The following is a 23262-nucleotide window of genomic DNA, read 5'->3' on the forward strand; positions in this document are numbered from 1 at the left end:
GATGTTGATAAATTCTTCAGACATTAGGAAGGTCACCAAGACCATTGATGACTTTCATGGCCATGAATGCTTGGAATTTTGTTGATAGAATACATTTATCACCAATGGCATGGGCTGAATTAGCAAAATGGAAGTGGAGTAGACCTACAGTATACCAGTACCAGAATTTATTGATTTGAAGTATGATATTTGTGTAGGCCTTACAAATTCTCTTCTTAAAGTGATTTGGGGCGTATGTTCTTTGCTGTCTAAATATCATTCTTAATCTGAAGGCTAAGTAAAATGTTTTTGCCATTAATTTAAAAATAGTGACATTCTCATAATAAATGAAGGTATTACCTTAGTTAGTATTCTAGTAAAGGTAATAATTTATGTTTAGTTGGTTTAAGAAACAACTATTTACATTGAAGTATCTCCCTCCTCAGATCTGAAGACTTTATGAAGAAACCATGGCAGTCGTAATTGAAACTACACTTGGCGATATGACAGTCGATCTGTTCACCGAAGAGAGACCAACAACATGCCTGAATTTTTTGAAACTCTGCAAGGTGAAATATTACAATTTCTGCTTATTTCATTCTGTTCAGCACAACTTCATTGCTCAGACTGGAGATCCTACAGGTTCAGGAAATGGAGGAGAGTCTATATTTGCTCAAATTCAGGGTGATGATTCAAGATTCTATCAAGCTGAAATGATGCCAAAACTGAAACATTATAAACCAGGTCTTGTTTCCATGGTGAATTGTGGGAACAACATGCTAGGGTCTCAATTCTTTTTTACTCTTGGTGGTGATCTCCAGTCTTTAGATAATGAACACTGTATATTTGGAGAAGTTTCTGAGGGTTTTGAAGTGCTTCAGAAACTCAATGAAGCAATCTGTGATACCTCTCACCGTCCTTACCAGGATATCAGAATTACTCACACTGTTATCTTGGAAGACCCATTTGACGATCCTCCAGGGTTGCAGGTTCCTAGTTGTTCCCCAGAATTGACCCAGGAGATGTTGAAGAATGGTCGCATCGCACCAGATGAAGTAATAGATGAAACTGCTGGTTTATCGGTAGCAGAGGTAGAGGAAATGCAACGTGCCAAGGAAGCAGCTGCTCAAGCTACTATTTTGGAAATCGTTGGTGATCTACCTGATGCAGATGTAGCTCCACCTGAGAATGTGCTTTTTGTATGTAAACTAAACCCTGTGACTACAGATGATGATTTAGAAGTAATCTTTAGTCGTTTTGGTAAAGTAAAAAGTTGCGAGGTGATTCGAGACAAGAAAACTGGGGACTCTTTACAGTATGCTTTTGTAGAATTTGAAGATGCCAAGGCTTGTGAGCTGGCATATTTTAAAATGGACAATGTTCTAATTGATGATCGGAGAATTCATGTTGACTTCAGCCAGAGTGTGTCCAAGCTGCGGTGGAAGGGAAAGGGACGTGGAGTGGAACATATAGATGATTCAAACATGGGGAAGGGGGAAAGTGATGATACAAGTAGTGGTAGAAAGAATTACACTCCCAGTGGTTCAAAATCTGATCATAATCAAGGCTCAGTGAATCAAGTGTCCAAGAAGGGTTCCAATGATAAAGACAGTGAATCTTATCGCAGCTATTCCCATAGAAGCACTGATAGCCGAAGGGATAGGTATGACGATAGGAGAAGAAAAGAACAATCCTCGGAGCGGGATCGAAATTCCCATAGTGGTTCACGGAGGGAGGATGGTGGAGAACAGAGGGAATATAGTTACTCTAGGGATAAGCGAGACAGGAGAGAGAAAGATAGGAGAGACTACACCCATAGGCGTGATGAGAGGGAAGACAGGAGGAGACGCGATGAAGGTTCTGGTGATAGAAATAGAAAGGAGGACTCTTCTAGAAGAGAAGATGACAAAGAAAGACGAGATCGTGAAGCAAGGCATAATACAGAAGCAGAGAGGGTACGGGAAAAATACCACTCTTCCCGATCTAAACGAGAAGACAAAAAGGAGGCTGAACTTAGAGAACCTGACCGAAAAATAGTGTATGAATACAAAAGTGATGTAAAAAGTGACGAAACTCAAAGTGAAGGTTTAAGTAATGAAAAAATCCCAGAAAGAAATGAGGTTCATGGTAGAAAGAGCCAGAAAAGTGAGCATAAAGAAACTCAAGAATTAAGGCAAGAACATTCTTCTGAGTGTGAACAGCAAAACAGAAGTATGACAGCTCCGGTAGTTTCAGGTGAAAAAGAGGAGAGACATGGGAAAGATAAAAGACAACGGGATTATGAAAGTAAAGCAAAACAAGAAATTAATGATAAATCAGATAAATATTTAGAAGTGACTGTTGCAAACAGTAAAGATGTAAAGGAAAAGCATAGTATTACTAGTTCTGTTAAAGAAACAACAAGAGTAAGTGATAATGAAAGCAAGCACCATGAAGAAACTAAAGCTGTGCAAGATACAGTTCGAAACTCTGCAGATATGGAAAAACATAGGGAGAAAGAAAGTTCAGAAAGGACTAAAAATAATATAGGCCAAATAAAAGTTCAGGAAGAAGGAATGAAAGATAGAGAACTAAGTAGTGAGTCTAGTGATGAAGATAAGAAAAAGAAAAGTAGAAAGTCAAAGAAGGAGATTGTTAATGATGTGAAGAAAATAAAGAAACATGAGAAGACTAAGAAGATTAAAGATGTAGAAAGTGATTCAAGTGATGATCATAAGTCCTCAAAGAAGAAGTCTGACCTTATAAAGAATGACAAAATTTCTGGGATTACTAAGAACAAATCTAGATCATCTAGTAAGTCAGTTGAGAAAAAAGCTAAAAGATCTGTTGAACCATCTCCTCACAAGGAGAAACACAAAGATCGTAGTAAACATGTTTCATCTGTCCGAAAGAAGAAAAGGAAGAAAGTGTATACTTCAAGTAGTTCCGAGGATGAGGACTCTTCTAGTTCGAGTGAGACTTCTAGTGACAGTTTGAGTGATAGCAGTGACAGTGAAGATAGGAAAAAGAAACGTTCTAAAAAGGCATCAGTAATTGCAAAAAAAGTTAAGAAGAAAATAAAAGCAAAACTTGCAGCTAAAAGACACCATCGAAGGAAATCATCATCTGATTCAGACAGTAGTTCTTCAGAGCATTCTCGTGTTAAAAAGAAGAAAACTCGTCGTAAGAAGAGTTCTGATTCTGAAGGTTCTTCATCTGACAGTTCTGATGCACAGATGGAGACCAAAAAGAAGCGTAAAAGGAAACATGATTCTTCTGATGATGATAGAGTGAGTAAGAAAAGTAAATTGGAAAAGAAGAAAAAGAATTTAAAGAGGAGAAGAAAAGCCTCTTCTAGTTCTGAGTACTCAAGTTCTTCATCAGATTCCTCTAGTGATTCAGATTATAAACGAAACAAGAAACATGGAAGAACTGGAGATAAAAAAGTGAAAAGAATCAGAAAATAAAAATATGGTTTTTCTTCTTTATAAGAAATTTCTTTGACATGGAAAAGTTACCTCCAATGAGAGGGAAGATGGTGAAGATGGAAAATATTGCAGGAGTAATTATGTGGAAGGTGTTGCTAAATATTGATCAGATCGTGAAGAATATGGGTTGCTGGCAAGTTGTTTTTTCATCCTGCCATTTTCTAATGTTTGTCAAAAGTGAAATGATTTGGGATGCAACTTAGCATAGCTATATTTATTGTGTGTTGGGCATTGTGGATATGGCATATGAGTGAAGGGGAAATCTTACCGAATAAACTGGTCCTTTCCTCATCTTTTTTTTTTTTCAGTAAATATGTTTCTATTGTACAAAAAAATGTACATTACCTGCATTTACTCAGGTTCATTATTTACCCTTGTTATTTTATATCAGGCAAGTGAAGGAAAATGGAGATGAAAGGAAAGGAAGATAACTTGCCTTATGTGCAAGAATTGTATTAAAGTTGGTTGAAGAATTCCATTATTTATTGGAAAAATTGTAACACTTGTACATGCCATTTTAATACAAATTCGGTGCATTACGTTTTCCTGCTAAGAAAGTAAACATCTGTATGAAAATATTTGAAATTTAGATTTTTCAAAAAAACATACGCATTAAACAAAATTTGTTAAAGTGTGTGCAAACTAGGATGTTTTGCTCATAAGTTACATGTACTGTAGACGTTTGTTATGTACTGTGCCTCTGAATGGGAAGAGCAAGGAGGTGCCCTACCTATTGCATTTTTCCCTTCAGTCTTTCTCCGTCCTCTTAGGATTGTCAAGACTGAATTTTATTACAATGTTAAGATTACAAGATCCCATTATGTTTAGACTTTTGTTGGCTACTGTTTTGTAAGAGATTACATGGTATACTTTTCATCCCTTAAAGAATAGTGTTGAGTTCAAAACTTTTGTATGCAATTCCAATTTATTTTGTAATTGCAGTTAAGGTTGTGCTTCATAATCACTCTTTCTCTGTTTAGATATTTTACGTTGGCAGTTTTATTTCATATTAATATAATGTTAAATTCTAAAGGAATGAATTGAATGATCTTCCAGGTACTTCACACTGACATACCAGAAGTCATGGGATGGGGGTGTAGTATGGTATGGCCTCTCCTCTGTCCAACAAAATGCAGGAACTCTTTATGGCATGGATTCTACAAGTGAGCGAAATACCTATGGGGAGACGTTGACCTATACTGTCTGGATAGTTATCCTCAGCTTCCTGGTATTTATGGACTTCTCAACCACATCCCATAAATGCTCGATGGAGTTCACATTGGGCAAACGAGGTGGTACATCAGTCATTGAAACTCTCCAGAAAGTTTTTGAACCACTTCTGAACAATATGGATGACATGGTGCATTTTCTTGCTGGAATATCCCATCGTTGTGGGGATACGTGGTGGAGTTCATAAAGGGCTGCAAGTGGTCGCCAAGCAGTTGATTGGAGAGGTCACCAGTCAATGATATGTTCAAATGGACCAGACGACCTAGCTCATGCCACATGAACACACTTCACATCATTATGGAGCACCCAGCAGTCTCTGCAGTATCTTGTTTACAACAGGAATCCATGGCTTCATGGGGGCTGTGCCACACTCGAACCATACCATCAGCTTGGAACAACTGGAAACATGACTCGTTCAACCATGTCACCTGTCCAGGTATGAGGTGAGACTTTGTCAGATGCCTTGGTGTTGACAAGGGCACTCTGGTGGGTCTTCTGCTTCAATATCCGTGAATGCCAAAGAATGTTGCACTTAGCTGTTGGATGTGCATGTGGTACCTCCTGCTTTGAATATGGATGTGATTCGAGCCAGTGTGACTTGTCTGACAATTCTAGCCAGATGACACTGATCAGTCATTAAGCATTTGTGGCTAGCCACTGTGCTGTCGACTGTGGGCTGCCATCAGCAGAACAGACAATGTTGCCATTGATGCTTTCACGGCCCGTACTTATAGACATGATGTAGGCTTTTGGGCTTATGCCGTATCAAGAAACTAAGGTGAAATTCTTTACGTTTTGCAGAGAGCTTTGCTCTGAGTCTTCAGAAGAAAATCTCGACTATCCATGAGAAAGGCTTCTCAGACAATGAGATATGAATTTAGACGTTATAATAGAAGTGGAAGTGGCACGTTCTTTCATTACCAGATGGTTCTTCGGACGCGGTACAGCGCTAGCGTTCGAAGTGGAAGCTGACAGAACCATCAGAATCAGTCTGAGAGGGTCACATAACATAACAGGTGTACGTACATATGAATGTATGACATTGAAACAAGCCTGGAATGAAACATCTGGTGATGAGGAACGTATAAATTTTGAAAACACCCAGCCAGACAAATCAGCAATAGCTGAGCACGCTCTATCGTCGGGTCATGATGTCATGTTCCAAGATGCTCGGGCTCTTACCCACACTAGGCACTACAGGTCCAGGATTATACGGGAAGATGTGGAAATACGTAGAAATCCTAACAATTTCAACAGAGACACTGGCTATCAATTAAGTAATACGTGGTTGCCAGCCAATAAGGATTTACGTAGGTAGTTCCCCTCCATGTCTCCTCACTATTGTTATTTCATTTCGGTGTTTTCCAAATTTGCATGTTCCTCATCGCCAAATCTTTCATTTCAGGCTTGTGTCAATGTCATAATTCATTTATGTGCATACACCTGTTATGTTATGTGACCCTCTCAGACTGATTCTGATGGTTCTGTCAGCTTCCGCTTCGAACGCTAGCGCTGTACCGCGTCCGGGGAGCCATCTGGTGACAAATGAACGTACCCCTTCCACTTCTATTATAACGTCTAAATTCATACCTTATGAAGCCTTTCTCGTGGATAGTTGAGATTTTCTTCTGAAGTCGCAGAGCAAAGTTCACTGCGAAATGTAAAGAATTTCACCTTATTTTCTTGACACGGCGTAAGCCCAAAAGCCTATATCATGTCTATAAGCACAGATAATGTTTACACTCGTGAGATGTCAGATCGCAACTGATAGAGATGTGGTCACTTTCAAGACGTCACAGTACGGAAGCACGACCAACTGTTAACGTCACGTATCCCATGACTTCTGGTACAGTAAGTGTACTTGCTGTTATTGACTACAGTATGTTGAGTTGTAGTTAGTAGAGAAGTGAAGTGAACATGGTCTAGTATAGTCTCAGAAACACACTAGGAATATCAGAACTCATAGATTATCAATCATCTAGGTATTACTGTTTGTTCGCTGTGCCTTTTACATTCAGTTACTCTTCATTGCCACCTCGGGTTGTACAGTCAGCCGTGTGGAATTTTAGGTTTTTTTTTTAAAGCAGTGATTAGTGCAACAGTGCCAGGTTAAGAGGTGTAAATAACCAAATCTTTGAATGTCAAGTTCATGAAGAGATTCCCTAAGAAAAGAAGGGACTCTTTGGGAAGTAGAGCATAATAATGGAGGAAAACAGACTGTTATGCATTCAGTGTAGTGAACAAACTAATGAGTAATATTAAGGAAAGTACAGCATCTTCTGTTTCATTGTTCTCAGTTACTATTTTACTTGATGCTTTGAGAGATTAAACAAGGTCTGCTCGAGAGAAAATATTAGATCTTAAGGATATGTGTGGATGGATGGATGGATGGATCTTAATCAGTTGACACCTTGATAAAGGAAGATTTTCTGTAGATTAATCAATGTTGTTTCTAAACTGTTGAAACACATATATTTTGCTTAGGATTATTTAAGTAAAATTTGGTCTATGTGGACAGTTATTTAAACTTCAGAGTTGGCTATGTTGGTTTTTTTTGTCTCTACACTCCTTTAAGAGATGTAGTATCCAATCTATCTCGGTTGTTAATTAAAGTGCATTATATGTACTGCAAGGACTGCAAGGACTGTTGACTTATCTCAGTTTGTTGCAATTTCCATGTAATCTGTTTAAAATAACCTAATTTTTATTGTGTATGTGTCTTGTACCTGTTTGGGGGCATCTCCTTTGCATTCTGATTGGTTGACTTATGCTCATGCAGATATTAAAACTAAAGTGTACTTGATATTTACTCTTGTTTTTATTCATTAATAATTTATTTGAAGATGCATTTATCATACATAGAAACTGAAATGTAAATAGACTACAAGTAATCTGATAATTTCTTATCTAGCAAATGAGTGTGTTAACCTTGACCATAAATAGGATTATAATCTTGTACATTTTGTGTGACATAATTAATGTTCTTTATAAATATGAACTAGTTAGCAGCCAATTATTAGTGTGTAATTCCTGTGAACACATCTCAGTATAATTATGATTTTAGGATATTTATTGCTATAATCTAAAAATGACATTACCACTCACTTGGTTTTATTGTGTAATATTTGCAGTTCTAATAAATTAAATGGTACATTATACCATATAATTAATTTCTCTTCAATTCATTTGATTGATTTAATGTTCATATTTATTTAAGAATAGTAGGCCTCTGCATTCCTCACTGGTTCATTTTTTGTATCACTCGATCTTTTCACTTCATGTAAGTTTGTTAAGAAGGAAGCCATATTTTCCAGTGTTGACTTAATACAAATTTAAAACTTTTCAGTCTTTTGTAACACTAATTATTATACATATAACACTATAACACATCTGTACTAAAAATAACTCAATAGACAAAGAATGACATGTTTCATTTTACAAGAACATCCTCAGATTCTACCATATCTCCTTTAATCATCCATATATATGTGTTGGATTGTTTATGTTGCTTCAACTTGTCAGTGATTGTAATTGGTGAGTGGACGACTTCTGCATTCATAATTTCTATTACTTGTTCATAATATCACAAATTCACAATCATATGACAAGTTCAAGCAATGTAAACAATATTGTACATATATATGAATGGTTAAATGGTTTGATAGAATCTGAAGATGTTCTTGTAGAAACAAAAATGTCATTATGTATTATCTTTGCTCTTTCTTTATTTTTCTTTTTGTTATACAGGTATGTTATAGTGTTTTATGTGTTATGATTAGTGTTTTGACAGACTCAAAGCTTTAAAGTTATACTTCATGAAAGTTAAATATGGTTCATGTAGTCCATATTTAATGTATTTATGTAGTGCCACAGATATTAGATTATATTGTCAATGTTTGGTGGGATCTTTTATACATAAAAATGTTAGCTACTCCCTACAGGAATGGATATAATTTCATCTCTTGTTCTGAAATACTACCTGTGAGGCATATAGAGAAGCTATGCCACTTGTCTCCAAAAACATTTTTCTGTTTATTGCTTCTGTTTGTAGAAAAAGTCTTATTCAAATAACGCTACCTCTTAAAAATGTAAAATGACATTTCTATAGTACCATATTTCAAACATTGATATCTATTTTCACAAATTTGTAGGAAAGGGCTGGCAAAGTTCAAGGAAAGGAAGTAATCTCAAAAATTATATTTCATGATATATACTTCAATATATTGTCTACCTTCTGGCAAACTAGCAAAAGTGACAAACTATGGAAAAGTCTAACATCTGAAGTTTGTTCTGTATGGCTAACACATGAAAATAACCATAAAAATAACAAAATAGATTTCACTTAAGCAATCACAGTTTGTTTCAGCTGTGCTGATAAATTGGCAGTTTGTGCTTTTGTTATTTTGCCAGAGGAGAGGCAATATATGTACACTATCAGATCAAAAGGATCCATATACCAACTTCAAACTGTTCTCTAAGTGGTCCTTTGATATATTGCCCTGTATTGGACATCAATACAAAGTGGGTCCCACCACCACCCTAGGCCATTATTACAGTTTGAACCCTGTGAGAGATACTGTCTACTAGGTGTTGGGGAATGTCTCCAGGGTAATACTAGTTCATCCCAGAGGTTTTTAGTTGAATTGAGATCAAGGCTGTGGGTTGGCCAATCCATATCTGGAACCTTATTGTCCATAATTCACTCACTAACAGACCCTTCTTTATGGCAGGGTGGATTATTATTCTGAAATGTGCATTGATAATTTCTGAACTGGTCTTGTACTGTAGACAATAAGCAACTGGTCAAATTTTCCATTAATGTGCTTTATGCTATTACGAGAGGAGCAAGTACCTTCCATGCAGAACATCCGGTTTAACTTCACATAAGGCTCGCCAGGATAAATAACCCAGTAATCATGGCTGACGCTGGGCAAATGGACTCTGCCATTGGTTGAAGATTATGCCAATGAAATGTCGTTCCCATAATTCAAGACAGAACATCTTGCTGTCTTGAATTATAGGAGTGACGTTTCATAGAGTAAATCCTCAGCCAATGGCAGAATCAATTCGTGCCACCGCCACCCATGATTTAACAATCTTGGAATAATGTGACTTATGATGTAATATGAATAAGAAATAGTGGCCTAAAGCCGCTTTGCGGCTTCTAACCTGGGGGCTTACGCACTCCCTTATTCCCTTTGCTTGATCACAAACCTGTGGTTTTGTCACTAGCCGGACCTAATGAATCCAGACCAATGATTTTCTCATTAGCCGGACCTAACATATCGAGACCAATGGCTCTGTCACTGGAAAAATTATTTCATACACCCACATAAAGAAGGATATAGAAATAAGAAACATTTATACTGACATTGAACGTCCTTAATTGCAATGTCCACAAACACCGACATCCATTTCCAACAGTAACTTGTTGATTACCATAGCAACAAAGACATTGGTATGTCATACTACAAACTAATCAGTGACAAATGAACATTAAACGGCAGTTCTGCGCTGGTGAGCCTTAGGTGAAGTTGTACCGAATATCCCATATTTCTGCCAAATTTACCTGTAGGAAGTGTACAGTCCAACATATATATAATTCACCACACTCAAACCTTCCCATCTGACTGCCACATGGTAGGTCTAGGATTCATCAGCCCAAGTCACGCATCTCCAGTCGTCCATAGACTATTAGTAGCGCTCTTTGCACCACCGAACACAGCTCCTAGCATGCATCTGCCACTTTGGTGTTTATGGGTGGGTGTCGGAAACTTGAACCACACTCGCCGCATCTCCTGAGGGTCGGTTTGCTAGGGCTCAATTATTGCCACTGCTGAATTCATGGTTGATGATATATGATGCATTGTGATTTTCCCGTTACCATATTCAGTGTTCGACGGTCCCTATCAGTCAGCACTCGTGGTATATCTGTCCATGGTTTTGTTTTGATCCTGTCTTTTTGTTCCATTCCACTTTTCAATCACATTCCCTACAGTTCACTTTGGCAAATTGGGAAGGATGGAAATTGCCCTGTTTGATTGGGTATTGATGTGTCAATTAAAAACCATTTCACTTTCAAAGCCATTAAGCTCCCCTGCTCCTCCCCTTCTACTGGTATCTTACGTAGCCCTGAACAACTTCGAGCCGTCACGTTTTGTAGCAGCAGTGGCTGTCATGACATCTAGGCTTTAGTTTACGTGCACTGGGCATCCAAATATCTTGATGAGAGAGAGTGTGGGCTCTTTTTTCTTCTTCTTGATCTAAGGAATTTAAAATATTTGATTTGGAAAACACATTTTTCTGTTAACATCCTGAATTGTCCTCTTTTGCTCTACTGAATGATTTCTTCAGATTACCTGTGACATATCCTAGGATGCATTACATATTTGTGTACACTATGAACATTATATGTACAAAAGAATTGAAGTAGAAGTCTTTTATTTGCAGCTGCTGATATTTCAATAACTATAGCGTCATGTTTAGAAATCAGAATATTTCACTAGTTAAATTTGTCAAAAATATCTTATTATTTAAATGATTCTTGATGATGTAATATGAAATATTTTCTTACAAAATGTATTTTCTTTTTTATATCTGGATGAACTTGAAGAGAATGGAACTGACAATGTAATATTATCAAGGTTATAGACTAATAAATGTGAACTGCAGAACTGGTTCAGTAAATCCTTTCTTAACTTCATTTGAAACCTTAGCTGTAGACACCAATAAGTAATTAAACATGTTACAGAAAATTAAATAAAATACAATCCTATAGTTATTACACATTGTTATTCTGATGGGCATGATTAACACAGAGGCTTAGCTGCTAACTTTTTACCCAGCATCCTGGTTCATCCCAGGTTGAAATTTTTACCTGAAAAAAACATGTGGCATCAGGAAGGGCATTAGGTATTGGATATGTGGGATAAATTTAAGGGCTTTTTTATTACTGTACTTATTTATATAATTTTAGTCAAAGCAGGTTTTCCAAAGTAACATAGAATAACTAAAAACAGATTTACTTTACAAAATAATACTAGAGTTCATACTATTGGCAATATAAAGGATAACAATTGTAATGATATTTTGAGATTTTTGAGAATGGCTGCAAAGTATAGTTACGTTTATCCCTAAAGTATTCTACACACTTTATATAGATTTATAGCAGCATCTCAATTGTTACTGCTTTTTGGTTTCCATAGTCAGTAAATAACTTTATTCAGCTTATCTCAGCTATTTTGGGGGTCATTGGAGCCACCTAGGTTTATTTTAGTTTTGGCTTAGGGCTAGATGTCATTTTTTGACATCACATGATTTTAGAGATAAAAATCTCAACCCGAATTGACTGGAATTTGAACCTCAGCCTTCTGGATAGGAGGCCAGCAGATAAGCCACTGTGCTGATAATGCCCCCTTCTGATGATGATGATGATGATAAAAACTGTATGGCCTCATTTACCATGGATAGACATTATGATGTGATGCCATTTAGGCCGTCTGTGCATCACTTCAGCATTCCTTCTTACTGTATCAAATGGCAGAGAAACCAGAACTCTATAGATTACTTTGCTGTATTTTCATTTTGTTGGATGACCATCAGGTGTATCACCAGAGTTCGTGCTTAAAGTAAATACAAAATTTTAATATTCCACCTCCTCAATACTAAAAATAATTTGATGTTTTTACAAAAACATTACAATGATATTAAAAGGTACTAGTTTCGGTCCAGTGTGGCCTAGCCAAATTACAATAGTAAAAGACATAGTGATAAAAATAGTGTGGAGAAATGAGAGAGGATCTAGAAGGATGGGATGGTGGTGGAATGACAGATAAAAGTGAAAAACCGTATTTGCGAATAATGATAAAAGTAACAGAAGTGTCACATTGACAAGTAAAATCTTGTGAAGTCACGTAAAAACTCTTGATGAGATAGTCTTTGGTTGGCAGTTACTCCTGTGTTGCACGATTGGCATATATAACTAAGTATATGCTTCTAGAAAGTTGTAGATGTAAGTTCCACTTTTGCGTAGAGTTCATTTACATGCTGACACCATGTCTTATGTAGTGCCAAATAGACTTTCTTTCACTCTTCAGTAATCCAACCACCTGTGTTAGGTTTCAACTGTGATCTTAGCATCAGTGAATGGATTTTCTAGGTAATTGACAGCTTTGGGATTTATTTTCTTTAAAACTAGAATTCAAAATATCTGTTTGTTTCTTAGATCATCACCCTGAAGGCTGATTAGATCCTCAGATAGCACCACCATAGGTTATATTATGGTCAGAGAAATTGAAAAATGCAATGGCAGCACCAAAACGAGGCATTCAATGGAGGACAACAAAATATCTTTAAAATACTTTTAAGTGTATTTTAAATTGCTATACTTTTTTTTAGAAACCTGATAAGTTTCTTAGTAAACCAGGATCATGGTACTGTGTCTGCATATCAGGTAGCCTGTGCAGTGAAAAATAATGGTCTTGTAACTTTTAATCTTTTGATTGTCTGGTTTCTAGCCAAAAGGGGAAAAGGTATAGAAAAGATTGGGGAGTGTAAGGATTGTTTTACCTTCTCTGCTCGGTTAAACGTGTAAAGGATAAATATTTTGAATAACATCGGCTCTGGTACCTATACTAAGCTTCTGGTTAATTGAAAATGAGTCTGTGACTGCATGCTGTTACATAATGCAAGTTTTCTCCTTGCATTCTTCATTGGTCATAATATTTTGCAGGTACTTGACAATGGCTCCTTAGTATTCATTGTGACAAAAAGTACAAAGAACAGGTAGGAAATCTCACTGCATTGACTAGAATGATGTCTGCACTTCAGTTCCACCAACCTTGTATTGGAATATCTCTACTTACGTAGAGAATTTCAAATTTCAACTCCTGATCTACTGTAAACTCCACCTAACCTTTCTTGAGAAATGATATGTTAACCCTAATTGCAAATCTTAAGATAACGATGGTATAGGACAGGACTTAGAAGGTAGCGACTGTGGTGTTAATTAACATACAGCTCCAAGATTTTCCTGGTGTGAAAATAGTAAACCATGGAAAACCATCTTAATGCTGCCAGCAGTGGTTCTCGAGTTCATCATCTCCTGAATGGAAGCTAACAGCTACCTGGACTGAACTGCAAAGCCAACTCACTTGGTAGGTCATTTTAAGTTTGATCATTAAACTAATAACTCTTAGCTGTTAAGCAGATGGCTCTGAAGTAAATTTATGTCTCGGAACAGAGTGTCTTTCTTCATGTTTTCATTTTAAAACTAATATAAAATATATTATATAAACAATATAAGTTAAATGATGTATGAATATACATTTTGTCTCAGTATTGGCTACAGGGAACTAAGTGTAGCTGTGAGCTTGCATTTGGGAGATAGTGAGTTTGAATCCCACTAATACCAGGTGAGTAGGCCATGCAGTTAGGGGTGTGAGCTTGCATCCAGGAGATAGTGGGTTCGAACCCCACTGTTGGCAGCCCTGAAGATGGTTTTCTGCAGTTTCGCATTTTCCCACCAGGCAAATGCTAGGGCTATACCTTAATTAAGGTCATGGCCGTTTCCTTCCCACTCGTAGACCTTTCCTATCCCATTGTCGTCATAAGACCTGTCTGTGTCTGTGACGTAAAGCAAGTTGTAAAAAGTAAATTTAAAAATCCCGCTCTTGGCAGCCCTGAAGATGTTTTTCTGTAATTTCCCATTTTCATATGAGGCAAATGCAGGGGTTGTTCCTTAATTAAGTCCATGGCCGCTACCTTCTAAATCCTAGCCCTTTCCCATCCTTCTGTTGCCAAAAACCTTTGATGTGTGTGTACAATGCTAAACAAGTCGCAAAAAAAATAAAAGTTATATATTAAATCTCCTGATTATACCAAGTGGAGTGGTCACGTTTGTTAATATGCAATGACTATGGATCCAAGCTCTGCATTTGGGGGATGAATGGGTTTGAACTCCTCCTTCGGCTGTGCTGAGAATGGTTCTCTGTGGTTTCCCCATTTTCACTTCCAGCCGAATGCTGAGACAGTTATATTCATAAGCCACAGCAGATTCAGATTTCTTCCACCTCCTTACCCAATTTTATTCACTATTATTCAGTTCATCTTCATTAGCTCCTCAACTGAGGTTGGCATCAGGAAAGGCATCCGGCTGTAAAAACATTCCATATAATTTCATATTACCTCATTCTCGACCCTTTATCAGGAAACGGGGTACTGAGCTCGATAGCTGCAGTCGCTTAAGTGCGGCCAGTATCCAGTATTCGGGAGATAGTAGGTTCGAACCCCACTGTCGGCAGCCGTGAAGATGGTTTTCTGTGGTTTCCCGTTTTCACACCAGGCAAATGCTGGGGCTGTACCTTAATTAAGGCCACGGCCGCTTCCTTCCCACTCCCAGCCCTTCCCTATCCCATCGTCACCATAAGACCTAACTGTGTCGGTGCGACGTAAAGCAATTAGCAAAAAAAAAAAAAAAAAAAAGGAAATGGGGTAAGGCGTCGACATACTCGTGTCCTTGTCCTGAGGTGGCACAGCTCTTTTCAGGCACACCCCCAATGGAGATGAACTGCATGTACCATTTTAACCACATATCATTCCTCCTGCCATTCTTAAATTTCTGGCAGTACTGGGAATCGAACCCAGGCCCCCCGAGGATATCAGCTAATAAATCTGTTACGCTACGGAGACGGACTGTACATGAATAAACATGCATACTTGTAATCAGCTATCCATTTCTCAATTATGTGTACCCAAAGGACTTGGAGAATACAGATGTAAACGGTTTCACAATTAGTTTTATATGTGTAGTTACGGTATGAAAGACTTGTGTTTGTTAAACATGTATATACGTGTCCCAGTTACTGATCCAAGAACTCCATGATGAAATGTTTGGACAGGTGCTGTACCAGAATGAAACATCAGAAGAATCTCCCTCGCTAATGGGCTTAAACAAAGTTATGTACTTGCACCAACATTCTTTTGTCCTGTACCTGGCAGCTATGCTATACGAAACATTGTCTTTGAACAACACAGGTGTGGAACTTAAGTATTGATTTGATGGAGAGCTATTTAATCTAACCAGACTCTGATTACAAAGGTTTACAAGTCTCACCTATGTAACTGAACTGCAATATGTAGATGACAATGCTTCTTCAGCTCATATACTTGATGGGCTGAAACTGTCAGTTAACTGCTTCTGTTGGGCATATGCACGATTTGGCCTGACCATCGACATTCCAAAAACTAAGATCTAGCACAGCCAGCTCCTGGAAATGCCTTCCTGGATTTCAATATTTCCATCTTCAACATGCTTATGGAACAAGTGGATTACAGCACTTCCTTTATCTAGGAAGTTTACTTTCAACCAACTGCTCATCGGCAAAGAATGTGGAGAACAGAACTTGTGCTGCCCTTGTAGCCTTTGGACATCTCCTAAATAAAGATCTAAGAATATACACCAAACTCGTGGTGTATTGAATAATTGTCATCACCACTTGCTCTATGGATGTGTAACCTGGACTCTGTATGGCGCTTCCATACACAGAAGCTCATATCCATTATGAACATCAACTGGGATGGCTACATACTGAATACAACAGCTCTTGAGAGGGCAAAAGTGAACAATATATATGCTGCCATCGTTGGTCACCAGCTCAAATGGATTGGGCATGTTCAGCATATGAGGGGCGGCACACCTCCTCAACAAACACTGCATAGCGAACTTAATACAGGTAGGATTAAGAATTGCACAAGTAGTTAGTTACGACAATATGGGCTTTACGATGAAGTTTATTTCATGTAAAGTAGGACACATCTTGGTGCACCTCTGAAGCACTATAACGATTGAGTAAAAAAAAAAAGACCTTGAGGAGCACAAACATTGATCTGTGTAGGCCTACTTGATGTACTCGTACTCGTGGGTGTACAACCACTTCAGCTGCTGTTGCACAGTTCGAACGTGAAAGTCGAAGACAGGAAAAAAAGAAACATCAGAGACGTAAATTACTCTAGGCCCAACCATGTCATCCAACTTCCATTAAGTAGTCAATGTGGCTGCATGTTTCATGCCAGGATTGGTTTGCTAAGCCATCAAAGACGTGCATAGAGCTTGCATATTATGAAAGAACTGTAGGAGGGAAATGAATCTCTGATACGAGTATCAGCCACCAATGGTTACTTCTCCCAATTATTGCTCTCAATTTTTTTTTGGTACTTCTGTATTTGTGTTGCAACTAACAAATGTTTCAAAAGTTTCTAATGTCTTTAGTTTTTACAAAAATATAAATTCACCTTTAAAAAGAAAATGTGCCATTTCAAAATGTTTATGAAAAGTATCGTAGGTAGATGAGAAGGATAGCTTTATGAGATGCAAGGCAAATACCCTGCTGTTTACGAACATTGAATATCTAGAACACAAAATAAACTTACAGCACAACAGCCCATTAGAGCCTTGGCTTGCCAATTCAACTGCTGCCCAGTTAGATAGCCTGCAAATACAGAAGTTCACATATCAATATGACAATGTCCTCAGCCGTATTACTGGCGTTTCTTCAAAGGGTCCGCTGTATCTTGTATCTGGCAGTTCCTCACATGGTCACACGAGTCATGAGTGTTCCTTTCCAGCCCTCAGTTTAGAATTTAAATCCTGGGACTGGTCTGGATTCATACCAAAAGTCCTTGAATAAGAAGCAGCCACACTAGCCCTACACCACAAGTCTGGCATGAACATGTACAAACGTATACTTTCTGTATACAGAAGGGTGGTTTAATAAACGTTAACACGAAACTTACATTAGTTCTGGTTACCGCAGTTATGGGTCAATATATAAATTGCTTTACACATGCAAAGTGTTAATACTGTAAAGCAAAGTAAGAAAAGTGGTGAATTGGGGACCCATTCATGATGAAATTAAATTGAAAAATCATAATTGCAGCATATTGTGATAATATATAGTCATATTGACAAGGTTGTGGTGCTAGTGATTGGGTATATTTGTTCTATCTTCTTCAGAGAATACGATAGCTCCAGTAGGACCACCCCTGGACTGAAACTAGTAACTATTCCATCATCGCACATGAGACAGTAGGCTTTGTCACTTTGAAGTTCTACATACTTCTCACACTCAACTATTTGTTGCACAAAGCTGCCTCATTGCTGTTCATTCGTTTGATCATACTTTCATACTTGTTCAGCTTCACTAACAGCTTTTCTCATAGTCTGATCCTCTATATACTATATCAGAAATTCCAACTACTATGGATTTTTCCATAGTTTCTACGGATTTCTCAGATGTACTATGGCAAATTATTATGTATTTTACAAATTTGATGTGTTAAAATTTCATTATAGGCCTAACTCATTTTATGAACTCCAAATGTGAAGTTATGTGCCGTAATTTGTAAGTATTCCAGAAGCCAATGACCCTCTGATCCAGCTCTGATTTATATGTTTATAAGAATTGCACAACATTTTCCATCTTCACGAACATAAAGGCACAATGCATTGGCTGAAATTTTGAAGGGAACACAGTCACTCCTGGAATGCTGTTCAGCTAGTTGTATACCAACTATGCGGCAATAAACAGTCCTGAATGAATAAAACAGTGAAAAGAGCAATGTTAATCCAATACCATCCAGAACCATTTTGAACATAAATACCTTAATGCAGAAAACGATACAGTTCTCCGGTTGCCACAAAGAAATTGTGCGCTCTCATCTCAATAGGAAATATAGTCTTTAAAAGAAATCCCATCACATCGACGTGCCAGTATAAGTAATTGCATCGTGGGTTAGGAGTGTAATTTGAAATTTTCCATTTTCCCCATGAATATGAAAAACTTTTCATATGGTATGTCCTATAGGACATTCTCTATTAAAAGATAGATTGTGAAAAAAATACGAGATGGCGACATTTGTTTACACCATTTGACCATGAGTTTAACATCTTTGCCGAACGTGTTCTCTGCATTTGTGTTCAATTCTTGTTCTATTACTTCCGGTTTAGTATCGAGTTGCCTGCTTTTGTTACGAAACACAAAGTATTGTAAAGGGTTACAAAGTGATGCTGATGTCACGTAGTGCAAGCCTGTCTCTGTGTTAAATAAAATAACGATATGTTTAGCCGAGGAATGGACAAAACCGATGTGCAACAAATCAACATTACCGAAAGCAGTATATAGAGGAGTTTCCGAACCATGTGTTCTGTCAAATATGCAAGTGTGAATTTTCGGTTAAACGACAAGGACGACTGCGGATGCCATGTGAATTTTTTTTTTTTTTAAATGGAGAGTACGGGTATTTCAAGACGTCTCTCATCTTTTTTTATTTTTTTATTAACTACAAAACTGTTTCAAAACATGACACTGACCGAGACAAGCTGGCATTGGAATTTACTTCCAACCATGCAGATCCATTAAATAAAGACATTTCAAACTCTGAAACTCTGAAACAATGGATGTAGCATGAGCTAAAATTTTGAAAATCTAAGATGCTTCTGAAAACATTAATATTTATTTCTTCCTCAACACATTTTTTCATTGAACACAACCTTCCGTTATCTGCAGCAGACCTTAATAGACCATTATTCAAGACCCTGTTTCTTGACTTGGAAATTGCTAACGTATGGAAATGGCAAAACTAAGAGAACTAACTGCAAGTCTAAGTCAACAGTATTGGAAATATTCAAATTTTCAAAATGTACCTTAGTCTTATGGTCTACTGATGGTACTAATGACAACAATGACTGAACATTATATCCATTGATATTTATTATTTTTGTGAATAAAAAGAGCAGATTGTTACTTTACTGTTTACTTTGGTGGAATGTGATGATAACACCGGGGAGGGAATATTTCATGCGATGGATAGAGAAATTAAGATCAAGATACTGAAATAAGAAAGCTGTTTATCATTTGGTTGCGACAATGCAAATATAAAGGTAGGTAAATTTAAGGGATTGTGAGCAATTTTTAAACAGCAGAATCCTTCAATGATTGTGTGTGGCTGTATTTATCAACTACTTCACTTAGCTGCCCAGAAGGCTGCTAAAACATTGGAAGCAAGTGCAAACGTGGAGACTTTGTTAATAGACATATATTTGTTTCTTGAAAGAAGCTCAAAAAGAAACCATTGGAGATGTATCAGGAAATGAGTGGACCTGAGCTTAAAAGCAACAAAATCTTGAAATATGTCGGCACAAGATGGTTATCTCTCATTAATTTAGTAAACATGGTAGTAGAACAGTAGGAGCCATTGAAATTTTGTTTGATGTTGGTGAAGAAGTCGGAAGAAACCAACAATAGTAAATTTTTTGCAATAAAAGCAGCGATAGAAAATGATTCCATTAAACCTTAGTTGTTATTTCTGAAAAACACACTCCCCGTTTTCATAAAGTACATCATCATGTTGGCATTAGAAGCTCCCTCTATATATAAAATGGACAGATACATGAATGGACTGTTGATGAATTTAATGGTAATATTTGTGGAAGCTGAAAAGATTGGAAAGCAGTTAGGAAGTAAGTTAGAAGTGCATTACATACATACATAATCATTATAGACTATTATGCCTTTCAGCGTTCAGTCTGCAAGCCTCTAAACGTCGCCACAATCCTCAATTTGCAACTAGTGTTGTGGCTTCATTTAGTTCTATACCTCTTATCGTTAAATCGTTAGAAACCGAGTCTAACCATCGTCGTCTTGGTCTACCTCTACTTCTCTTACCCTCCATAGCAGAGTCCATTATTCTCGTAGGTAACCTATCCTCCTCCATTCGCCTCACATGACCCCACCACCGAAGCCGGTTTATGCGTACAGCTTCATCCATCAAGTTCATTCCTAAATTAGCCTTTATCTCCTCATTCTGAGTACCCTCCAGCCATTGTTCCCACCTGTTAGTACCAGCAATCATTCTTGCTACTTTCATGTCTGTTACTTCTTAACTTATGAATAAGATATCCTGAGTCCACCCAGCTTTCACTCCCGTAAAGCAGAGTTGGTCTGAAAACAGACCGATGTAAAGATAGTTCATCTGGGAGCTGACTTCTTTCTTACAGAATACTGTTGATCGCAACTGTGAGCTCACTGCATTAGCTTTACGACATCTTGATTCAATCTCACTTACTATATTACCATCCTGGGAGAACACACAACCTAAATACTTGAAATTATCGACCTGTTCTAGCTTTGTATCACCAATCTGACATTCAGTTCTGTTGAATTTCTCACCTACGGACATCAATTTAGTCTTCGAGAGGCTAATTTTATACCATACTCATTACATCTATTTTCAAGTTCCAAGATATTACACTGCAGGCTTTCGGCACAATATGCCATTACGACCAAGTCGTCAGCATAGGCCAGACTGCTTACTACATTTCCACCTAACTGAATCCCTCCCTGCCATTTTATACCTTTCAACAGGTGATCCATGTAAACTACGAACAGCAAAGGTGAAAGATTACAGCCTTGTCTAACCCCTGTAAGTACCCTGAACTAAGAACTCATTCTACCATCAATTCTCACTGAAGCCCAATTGTCAACATAAATGCCTTTGATTGATTTTTATAATCTACCTTTAATTCCATATTCCCCCAGTATAGCGAACATCTTTTCCCTTGGTACCCTGTCATATGCTTTCTCTAGATTTACGAAACATAAGCACAACTGACTATTCCTCTTGTAGCATTTTTCAATTACCTGGCGCTTATTGAAAATCTGATCCTGACAGCCTCTCTGTGGTCTGTAACCACACTGGTTTTCATCCAACTTCCTCTCAACGACTGATCGCATCCTCCCTTCCAAGATGCCAGTGAATACCTTGCCTGGTATACTAATCAATGAGATACCTCGATAGTTGTTCCCTTGCTTATAGATAGGTGCAATTACTGCTTTTGTCCAATCTGAAGGTACCTTACCAACACTCCATGCTAATCTTATTACTTTATGAAGCCATTTCATCCCTGCCTTCCCACTGTACTTCACCATTTCAGGTCTAATTTTGTCTATTCTTGCTACTTTATGACAATGGAGTTTATTTACCATCCTTTCCACTTCCTCAAGCGTAATTTCAACAACATCATTTTCCTCCTCCCCATGAGCTTGGCTGTTCACAACACCACCAGGCTGATTTCCTTTTACATTGAGAAGATTTTTCAAAATATTCCCTCCACCTCACAGTGATTCCCTGGGATCTATTATGAGTTCACCTGAATTACTCAAAACACTGTTCATTTCCTTTTTCCCCCTCCCTTCCTAAGATTCTTTATTAATGTCCAGAAAGGTTTCCCTGCTGCTTGACCTAGCCTTTCCAGGTTATTACCAAAATCTTCCCACGACTTCTTTCTGGATTCAACAGCTATTTGTTTCACTCTGTTTCTTTCGTCTACGTACAAATCCCTGTCTGCCTCGGCCCTTGTTTGGAGTCATTTCTGATAAGCCTTCTTTTTACGTTTACAAGCTGCTCTCACTTCATCATTCCACCAAGATGTTCGCCTTTTCCCATCTTTACACACAGTTGTTCCTAAGCATTCCCTTACTGTTTCTACTACAGCATCCCTGTATGCCATCCATTCACTTTCTATATCCTGAACCTGCTCACTGTCTACTTTTCGAAACTTCTCACTAATCATATCCATGTACTTCTGCCTAATTTCCTTGTCCTGGAGATTTTCTACCCTTATTCGTTTGCAGACAGTTTTCACTTTCTCTACCCTAGGCCTAGAGATACTTAGTTCACTACAGATCAGATAGTGGTCTGTATCTTTGAAATACCGAGCTCAATAGCTGCAGTCGCTTAAGTGCGGCCAGTATCCAGTATTCGGGAGATAGTAGGTTCGAACCCCGCTGTCGGCAGCCCTGAAGATGGTTTTCCGTGGTTTCCCATTTTCACACCAGGCAAATGCTGGGACTGTACCTTAATTAAGGCCACGGCCGCTTCCTTCCCACTCCTAGCCCTTCCCCGTCCCATCGTCGCCATAAGACCTGTCTGTGTCGGTGCGACGTAAAGCAAGTAGCAAAAAAAAAGGTATCTTCGAAAAATCCCCAGAAAACTCGTACATTCCTAACAGATTTCCTAATTTTGAAGTCAGTTAAGATATAGTCTATTATGGATCTGGTATCTCTAGCCTCCCATGTGTAGCGGTTAATAGCCTTCTGCTTGAAGAATGTATTTGTAACTGCTAAACCCATACTAGGACAGAAGTCCAGCAAACGCTTCTCATTCCCATTAGCTTCCATATCTTCCCCACATTTACCAATCACTCTTTCGTATCCTTCAGTTCTATTTCCAACTCTCGCATTGAAATCGTCCATTAGCACTATTTTATCCTTGCTTTTGACCCTGACCACAATGTCACTCAATGCTTCATAAAACTTGTCAACTTCATCTTCATCTGCACCCTCACATGGTGAATACACTGAGATAATTCTTGTCCGAATTCCTCCAACTGACAAATCTACCCACATCATTCACTCATTTACGTGCCTAACAGAAACTATCTTGTGTGCAGTAGTATTCCTGATAAAGAGCCCTAACCCAGACTCTGCCCTTCCCTTTCTAACACCCGTCAAGTACACTTTATAACCTC

General features: G+C 37.9%; 1 protein-coding gene across 3 annotated transcripts in view; it reads left to right on the top strand.

Annotated features, from left to right (window-relative positions):
• LOC136871863 (uncharacterized) overlaps positions 1–23262 on the top strand; it is a 94607-nt gene that overhangs the window by 40026 nt on the left and 31319 nt on the right. For 2 of the 3 annotated variants that reach the window (XM_068227230.1, XM_067145505.2), the window contains exon 2: positions 426–4496. The exons of the other annotated variant lie outside the window; for it this stretch is intronic. In XM_068227230.1, the coding sequence (XP_068083331.1) occupies positions 450–3425 (2976 nt within the window). In that variant the 5' untranslated portion in view covers positions 426–449 and the 3' untranslated portion in view covers positions 3426–4496. Of the gene's footprint in view, positions 1–425; positions 4497–23262 lie in introns of those variants that run through there. 3 annotated transcript variants of the gene reach the window in all.

Source organism: Anabrus simplex, chromosome 4, assembly GCF_040414725.1.
Source record: "Anabrus simplex isolate iqAnaSimp1 chromosome 4, ASM4041472v1, whole genome shotgun sequence".
In the NCBI taxonomy this organism is placed as follows: Eukaryota; Metazoa; Arthropoda; class Insecta; order Orthoptera; family Tettigoniidae; genus Anabrus; species Anabrus simplex.